Source organism: Nannospalax galili, unplaced genomic scaffold (assembly GCF_000622305.1).
Source record: "Nannospalax galili isolate Female #2095 unplaced genomic scaffold, S.galili_v1.0 scaffold188, whole genome shotgun sequence".
Classification (NCBI taxonomy): domain Eukaryota; kingdom Metazoa; phylum Chordata; class Mammalia; order Rodentia; family Spalacidae; genus Nannospalax; species Nannospalax galili.
Genome location: NW_008360325.1, coordinates 7,195,561 through 7,204,691, shown reverse-complemented (window position 1 = coordinate 7,204,691; position 9,131 = coordinate 7,195,561). Strand labels below are relative to the sequence as shown.

General features: G+C 47.8%; 1 protein-coding gene across 1 annotated transcript in view; it reads left to right on the top strand.

Annotated features, from left to right (window-relative positions):
- The first annotated feature begins 3,214 nt into the window (after nucleotides 1-3,214).
- The window catches only part of LOC115068847, a 68,110-nt gene continuing 62,193 nt past the window's right edge, over nucleotides 3,215-9,131 (top strand). Inside the window, exon 1 of the mRNA XM_029559918.1 lies at nucleotides 3,215-3,371. Coding sequence (XP_029415778.1) covers nucleotides 3,282-3,371 — 90 coding nt within the window. The 5' untranslated portion in view covers nucleotides 3,215-3,281. The remainder of the gene's footprint in view (nucleotides 3,372-9,131) is intronic.

The window sequence follows — 9,131 nt, the reverse complement described above, 5'->3', positions numbered from 1 at the left end:
TTTGGTTCACTGGGCTAGCGGTCTGTCAATCTTGTTTACCTTTTCAAAGAACCAGCTCTTAGATTCAGTGATTCTTTGTAGTGTTTTCTTTATTTCTATTTCGCTATGGAAATGAAAAATTATATCATTTCCTTAGATTCCATAAGTATATTTAAGGAATCCAAGAATGAAAACTCATTTAATTATGTCTCTGACGTGGTAAATTGCTTCTGTGTCGGACATAATGGCATGGACAGCCTTTTGCTAGGGAAATGAGTTCTCCAGTAGGACATGCCAGCGATAAGACGTCCGGTTTTGAAATTGTATTTCTCTGTATCGGAATTAAATCTGGACTTTATATTTCTGGACTGCCATGCTCAGGAGCCGGCCCCTATACACTACACCCCAAGACTGACAAGCAATGCTTACATGGGGACTCTTTTGCTCAAATTGGATCCACGTTTTTATGTTCTATCCTTGTATTAGCTATTAAAATCTCTCAAACTGTAGCCCCCCTCAGTACCCCCTCTTTCTTCTTTTCATCATCATCTCCCCTCCCCCCCTTAAAACTAGTGATAGGGTTTTCCCAACCTGATGGCCAGACAGCCGCCGATGCCTGGGAAGCAGGGAGAATGCTTCTTCTTTGCAGCAATAATTCCCACCCGGAGGCTGAAAGGTGTAAAATTAACGCAAACTTAGTAAAATGCAATATTGATTTTCTGAGATGCATAGAGGGACCGGCTTTTCATTATAATAGGGGGTCAGGGCTAAGCGTGTAATACTGCGAGGCCGAGAGGCTTTTGTGTGAATGAGTCTTCCTTGATGGAATAAGGGGGTCCAGTTTGGAGATTGTGAGTCCAAGTCTCTTACCTTTTCTTTTGGGCTGCCACCTGTATGTCAGGTTCTTGTGGCCCCAGATCAGTCACTGAAGCCAGAGCCAAGCATTCCCTCTCCCCCGACCTTCCCAGCATTTCTACCTGCCTGGGTTCCCACCCACTGTCCTTTTGCTCACTGGTTACAGCTCTTATTAACATTCCAGAACCCGGCTGAATAAAGACAGCCTGGAGGGTATCCGCATATGTAATTTCATTTTAACCTAGGCATTAATTTGTTTCTTAAAATAATAAAAAAGCACAAAATAATCAGCCGTGCCCCAGTACAGATTTTTCCCTCCGCTGGTATCCTATTAAGATCCAAGAGCTGCCTCTTGATCCCTTGATCCCTGTTTCAAAGCCATCCACGTTCCCTGCCGCGTCTTCTTCCTGGAAGATTTTATTATTGGCATTTGGATGTGGGGGATCCTGAGAAATCTAAATACCCTTGGTGAATTTGGTTTAATATTGCCAAGACCCTATCACACCCTGGTGCGGAGTGTTTCTCACGGAAATGGTGGTCAAGATTACAGCAGAGCCAAAAGCAAGGGAACAGTGGGACCAGGATCCTGCACAGAGAGGGTGGGGAGGCATCGGGGCAGCACAGCCCTGGGCTTGCAGGGGTGCCCTCTTAGTCCTGGAGCATAGTATGGAGATTCTTGGGAAGAGGGGTCTCCCCCCACCCCCCAATGCAGATATATGTTCCTTTCTGCCGGGTGTGAAGGACAGACAGGCTACAATTGCCCCGCAATGTAACTTTATAGCTTGAGTTTCCTAAATGTCATTAATAATCAGGAACGTTGGCTACAGAAGGGTAAGTTAAATCCTGTCATCGGAACAGCAAACAGCTTTAGTCAAATGTATTGGCAAAGGATTAAAAATGCATCAAGCATGTATTTGTCTTCTCTATGGGAAGCCCTTATTAATAGTCTGAAGAGTGGGAAGCTTCGTCCTTATACAATCAGCACCATAGTCGTCTCTTTAAAAATATGTTTTAATGTGTGAAATTGCAGGATGCCGACGCTGTCATTAAAACCCCTCTCCGGTTCCAATAATTTCTCCACTTTCGCTCTGTTTCTTTTCTTCCCCCTCCTCTACTGCCTTAAATTTTTTTTCCCTATTTCTTCTTCCAAAGCGTATTTCAAAGTGGCAGGAACACAGGGCTGTGAGGGAAAGGAAGGTGAGGCTCCCATCTCTAGCTCAGAGGGCCGCAGCTGCAGAGTTGGGTGCTACGGGGACGTTCGCTGGCCAAAGACACCTTCCTTCACAGGATGGTCCGTTGGGATGTTTGTGGCCAGGGGAGCAACTCTCCAGTCCCAGTTGTGTCCTGTCATGGCTTGGAGCATCTACCACATGTCAGGAAGTGACTATGCGATTGTTTTATTTCCTCCGGCCCTGGTGCGGCTAGAGTGGGACAGCCGGCCAAGGTCATTAGCAGACAGGGGCTCAGTTCAGCGTGCAGTGATTTGATGTTCTGTCTTGTCCTCTTTCCTGTCTACCTTCTTTTCTCCCCTCCCTGTTTTGGCTCAGTCTTGTTATCCACCTGACAGTTTTTTCTGAGCACCTACTGTGTGCCAGGTCCAAAGTGAGTGAGCAGCTGGCTTCTGCCTTTGAAAACCCAACACTCTTGCTCCAAGCAAAGGAGCCCAGGAGCTGCATGGCTGTGGGTCTCCCTGTCTCCCCACACCACAGAGGCCTTTTAGTTCTATATCCTCCTTGGCTGTGACCAGGGCAGAGCGGCTGTGTGTGGGAAAATCTCCTTTGTCTTTGTGAAATTTTTTCCAACTCCCAGGGTACTTGGAAAACACCCCAGTGGCCAGTTTCCTCCCCTGGCTCCTTCCACCTGGCACTTTCCACTCCCTGCTCATGTGCCCTGCTGCTGATGCGCTCGTTTATGGACTAGTATTGTCACAGGCACAGGGGGCAAAATCGATGCAATTTGAATTTCTCTTTCCCAGCCGGGTCCTTGGTAAATTGTTGTGGAGAATTATCGATCTCGTATTGCGATGTGATTCTTAAGCAGCATTAAGGTGTTCGCTTTACTGGGTAACACTTATCTAGACAAAGGGAGACATGGGGCTGTGGGGCTCCTCAGTTCACCCTAAGGAGAGAATGGAGAATCACCTCCTTTAAAACAAAGCCCAACACAAAGCCCTCGGTGCCGAATGGACGGGGAAATTGCTTTCTTGCCACTAATTTTGATTGAATTGAGTCGGTCATCTCCAACAGAACAATAGGAAACATTTAACGGTTTCTTGCACTTCTAAACACACAGGCAGGGTTTTAAATAGTCAGGAGGTGATGACACATGTGATAGCTGATTTCTAGCCAGGATCCTGGGCAGGACAAAGTCCACCGGAGCACACAGTGGCCGAAGCCTGCACCTCAGCCTTCACCACTAAGAGGCTGGGGCTGGACCCCAAGTCAGTGATGTGTGGGAGCTTGCTTGCTGATATTCTCTGGGGCCCCTCTGGGCACAGGACTCTGAATGCCGAGCACACGCCGATTGATCCAGTCCTGGTGAGGTTACTGCTTTAAGACTCTGGGCTTTGTAGACCTTGGTGCTCTGTGAGTGTGGGATTTTGGTGCCTTGAAGGGTTCTGTCACTTTGAGCTGTTAAAATTGTCCATTTTGTAGTGTTAGCTATTGCTTTTTTAAAAAAAAAAATTTTATTATTTTTATTTTATGTGTATGAGTGTAATGCCTGCACGTGTGCAAATGCACCCGTGCCATGCAATGCCTGTGGAGGTCAGAAGAGGGTGTTGAATCCCCTGGAATTGGAGTTATAGACGGTTGTTAGCTGCCATGTGGGTGCTGGGAATGGAACCTGAGTCCTCTGCAAGAACAGCCAGTGCTTTTAACCATGGAGCTGTGTCTTCAGCCCCTTGATTCTTTAAAGAAGGAATCTGGGCTGCAGGTGGTGACTGTCATGAGACTAAATCAATGCTGTAAGTCCTGTTCTGTTGAGTTATCCACACATCTGATTACTGATGTTTCAACACTCTCACCCCAATTCGTCACCCTGTTTCCTCTCACAAAGGCAAGACTTGGCTCTCCTTGTCCCTGGGGAGCCCTTGGTTCTGGGGGTGGTGGAGAGATAGTGAAACTCTTCAGCATTTTAAAAACACGGCCGCTTACCAAATAGGACAGAGGAAACTTGTCCTGCTGGTTTAGATGCTGCATCTCTGTTGATGGAGCAGGTGTGACCAGTCTAGAGGCTACCTTCCTTCACCCCCTCCCATGGATACTTCTGGAAGGACACCCAGACTCCTGCCGTACTTCTGTGCTGTCTGTAGCTCCACTCTAAACAGTCTCATACAGGCCTACAGGGAATGGGCTGCCCTACTGTAGTTTACAAGTCCATCTGCTTCCCAGAGGGTAGAGGGAAACAGTGGTCACCATGGGTCCCCTGTGGATGTGGCTTGAAGGTCTGGTGTCCTTTGTCTGATCTGAAAAAAAATCACTAGACGCTCTTGGGTTTTCAACAGCTTCCTCTCACAGGGGGAAGTTGGTTACCTTTATTTTGTGGGCTCACAAAATCCGAGTTTAACTATAATTTAACCCAAGAACCACCAGCCTCCACTGCACTTTCTTATAATGGCTATAGGGAATGTCACAGAAAATTGTGAAATTACCAGATAATTTTTGCTTTTTTCCTTTGGGTACAAGTTGTTTTTTTAAGTATATATATTAATTATTGTTACAGATTATTGTATTATTATGTTATATACAGTTTTATAATAGAAGGGTTGGGGATTTAGCTCAGTGGTAGAACGCTTGCCTAACAAGCACAAGGCCCTGGGTTCGGTCCTCAGCTCTGAAAAAGATGACAAAATAACAATTTTATAATAGAGACAATTATACACTATAGTATTATATAATATTATTATATATTATGTGTGTGTGGATGCATAAGGTCAACCTCAGGTGTCACTCCTCGGGGCCAACCATCTTGTCTGTTGAAACAGGGTCTCTCACTGGGACTTGGGGTTTCAAGTAAGCTGGACTAGCTGGCCAGAGAGCCCCAGGGGTCCTCCTCTCTCTGACTCCCCAGCGCTGGGATAATATGCACACGGCACCATGCCCAGCTTTTTGCATGGGTGCTGGGATCAGACTTGAGTCTTTGTGTTTATGCACCATGCCCTTTACTGATGGAGCCATTTCCCCAGCCCCTCTTTCTATAATGTTTAGAATAAAATCTTGCAAGGTCGTGTATGTATGAATTGGCCCCTACGACCTTCCTCCCGTACTTCACTGGCTTATACCAAGATACCCCAGAGCCCTGCACAGCCCTTTTTCCTCCTGTTGGTCTTCACTTACATGACACATCCTTGGATGGCCTATCTCAGGCCAAGTTATCTGACATCATTGTCTTTCCTTACTGTCTGTCCATCACTTCACCTGTTTTTACAGCCTGCTGTTCTTCTGGCTGTCTCCCCACCCCAACCCCTGTATCCTGCTACCTTTTGCTTTCTGCAAACTCCACAGAAGCCCTACACAAGTCAGGAGTTCCGCAAGGCCTTGTTGACCAGAGGACAGAGATTTTCAGCTTCGGAAAGAACATGCTAGACAGGATGCTCTGAACTTGAGACAAGAGCCCTGGAACTCAGCTGTAACCCATGCTCCCTGCAGTTTGGAGCCATGACTTGGCCTTTGGGCTTTAGCCTCTGCAACTAAAAAAGCAAGGAAAATTCTAGAACTTTCCTCGAGGGGCACTGGAAGAATTAGATGTTATCAAGGATGTCACAAATGTTTTGTGAACATAAATAAGGTCACACAGCTCAGTCGGTGGTGTGCTGTAACTTCTGGAGGGCAGAGGCAGCGAATGAGGGGTCCAGGGTGACTGTTCAGATTCTCTACAGCTCTTGGCTCAGGTCGGCCTGAGCTTTGTCACTGCAGAGTCTGGCAGGATCCTCGCTCACTCTCCTTAGCAACTTCTGGGTCAAAGTTGTGTGGGTCAGTGTCAGCTGACTCCAGGGAGCTGGAAGTAAAGAAATCTATGCTGAAGGGGCTGCTGTCTGGCTTCCTGGTGCCAGACTGACCCATGCCCCACTTTAACACCCCTCCCCCATTGCAGCCCTCACCCCATATACTCAGATGAGACTGTATGTGAACTGGGCTCATGATGAATGAGTTAGGGGTCTAGAGAGATGGCTCAGTGAGTAAGTGTTCACTGTGCAGGCAAGAAACTATGAGCTTGAGCCCCAGCAGCCAGGTAAAAGGCCAGGCATGGGGGTGTGCACTTGTAATCCCAGAGATGGGGAGGTAGAGACAGGCGATCCCAGAGCTCATGGGCCAGCCAGCCTAGTGTACTGGATGAGCTCCAGGCTAGTAACAGCACCTGTCTCAGAAAACAAAGTGGAGGAGGGCTGGGTGGGGTGGTACATGACTTTAATCTCAGCAATCTGGAGACAGAGACAGGTGGATCTTTGTGAGTTTGAGGCCAGCTGGGTCTAGAACAAACCCCGTCTCAAACAAACATGAAGGAAGCAAACAAACACTAAAAATCCAAGGTAGATGGCATGTGTGTAACAATATCCAGAGTTGTCCTCTACATGTATGCACACATGTGCACATGTATGCTCACACATACACACACACACACGTGAATTAGGCAAATGAGGTCACCATTGGGGTGGCCCTAATCCAATAGGCCTGATATCCTTATAAGAACAGGAAACCAGGACATAGACTCACACTGAGGGAGATGATGTGAGGGATACACGGGGAGACATGTCATCAACAAACCAAAACGGAAGGCCGCTGAAGGTCTGGGCCCTGCTGACACCTTGACCTTGGACTGCCAGCCTCCAGAACTGTGAGAGACAGTGAATGTCTGTTCAAGCCTCACAGTGGACATGGCAGCCTGGGAGAATTCAGACTCTGTAGCAACAAGTCTGATCCCTGTTCGTGGAGAAAGGGAGACCGGGCAGGTCCACATGAGAAGGAAGGGTTTTCTAGAAGTACCTGCAGGCCTTCCCAATCTCTATGTTAAGTGATGCTGGTTCTAGGAACGTGCAATTTTCAGAACCAAGAGTGACTTAGGGACAGATGTAGGAGCGTCCTTTGCTGATGCTGAGTGGTCCAGGGTGACTGTTCACATTCTTTATAGCTCTTGGCTCAGGTAGGCCTGACTCAGTGCCTGCTGTCTTCTCCCCACCTCAGGTTGTCCCTGGGACTGTGATAGGGGCTCTGTCTACCTGCCTCCCAAGTATGCAGCAATTCTGGTGTCTTGAATCCCTTTCTGAGCCCTTGTGACCACTTTGGGGCTCTTTAAGGACCTTCTCCTGGGCTCCCTGCTGCTGTAGAACGAACAAGAAGCCCGCTGTGGCAGCCAATCTCCTCCTTAATTAAGCTGCACAAATGTCAAAAAAAGGTGTGAAAGCAGAGTGTGGTTATCTAACTCCCAGCTTGCAACTGAATTTTTTTTCCTCCCTTTTTGCTGTTATAACATTATTGAAGTTACTCGGAGCTGGGAGAAAGTTAGGATGGAAATTCGTGATGACTCCTCGTTCACGTTTGCAAAGGACGTAAGGGTACATAAGTGATCTGGGACCTGGTTACTTAAGTTCCTGGCCCATAGGCCAGCCTGGCTGTCAACTCAATACACTGCGTCCTAGCTGTGTGGTGGTAGAGAGATGACTTCATCTCTCTGTGCCTTGGTTTGCATGGTTGTCGATAGGACACACAATAGAACCTGTCTCAGAAAGTGGTTGGGTGGGTCAAGAGATAGGAAGCAATGGGAGCTTTTAGCAGAGGATCTGCTTTGGAAACCATAGCAACTGTCCTGTGACTCTTCCTGAGATGGCCCCCATTTTCCTCCTCATCCTCTTCCTACCATTCCTGGCCCAGCCCAGTCTATACCTGGCTCTGTGTGCCCCACACTGTCCTTTGACTTGCTAGTTTTCTTTTTTAAAAAAATATTTATTTACTGTTTTTATTTTATGAGTATGAATGTACTGACTGTATGTCGGTAGGGGCACCTGTGTTGTACAATGCCCGAGGAGGTCAGCAGAGGGCGTCGGATCCCCTGTAACTGGAGTCACAGATGGTTGCTAGTCACCATGTGGGGCCTGGGAATCGAACCTCTGTCCTCTGCAAGAGCAGCCAGTGCTTTTAACTGCTGAATCATCTCTCCAGCCCCAACTTGCTCTTTTTTTTTTTAAGCACATTCTTATCTCTGGCTAGTACCCTGAGGTCCAGCCTCTGCCCCCTGGTCCGGGATGCTTCCAAATCTCACTGTGCATTTGCAGCTGTTGTGACAGGTCTCTGGTAGCTCTATACCCTTGTAGTGAGAGCCCCCTTCCTCTTTTTTTTGGAGGGGGGAGACTCACTGATGGACTTATCTTGGGCCCATAAAGCTGCACATCCAGGGCTCTGCAGCCTGGGGCCACAACCACTGACAGTTGCCTCTGCTCGTCTACACTGTTCGGTGCCATCACTTGGCCACTGGTGAACCTTGATAAAGAGGGTGACACAGATTCATGCTTGGTGAGTTCTTGAAGGATGAGTGAAGGGAAGATGGAATTACACATTCATGGAATTAGGGTGTTAGACTTGAAGGAATCTCTGAGCTCCCTCAGGATCTCAGAGTCCGAGTACCAGCACTTACGGACCTTTCTTACCATCAGAACTGAGTGGTTTTGCAAAGCAGCCAGTGTGCTCTGTTCTACTGAAACATGAACTTAAACACGCGCAATGACCTATTGAAGATGATCCACACAAAGGAATTGTGGGTGCTGTCAGTGTGGACAGACCTGGGGAATATGTTGGATTTTGGTGAGATGCTAAGACAGAAGCATCAGGGCTAAGCTGACCTGTGTCTGGGTCCTCGCTCAGCAATTTTGCTGCCCTGTAACTTCCATTAAGGTCATTGGGCTTCAGTTATTCACATGTAGAATGGACTGTGCCTGCTCCATGGAGGACTCAATAAGATCTTTTCCCTCTTTGTCCCTTGTGGTTTATGAAGCAGCTCCCAGGCCTCTGGCCCACTTGGTAGGTAAGTACCTGCTAGTCCATCTTTCAACCTGCTATCCCCCTTTGCTCTGTCTCCATCTTCTGACCATGTAAAGGATTGGTTCAGAAGTCACTTCTTCCTGCATCCCTTTCACTCGCAGGCTTGCCTCTCTCTGATCAGTGGGGACTCCAGTGAATGGAGAAGGAATAGGGTCAGGTGCAGCGTAGAGTGGAGGTACAGATGACATTCATACAGATGAGTGGAGGGTAAATTCAAGGCATGTCAGGGGTCAGCAGCAGGCTGTGTTTGCCCAGGGCTGTGTG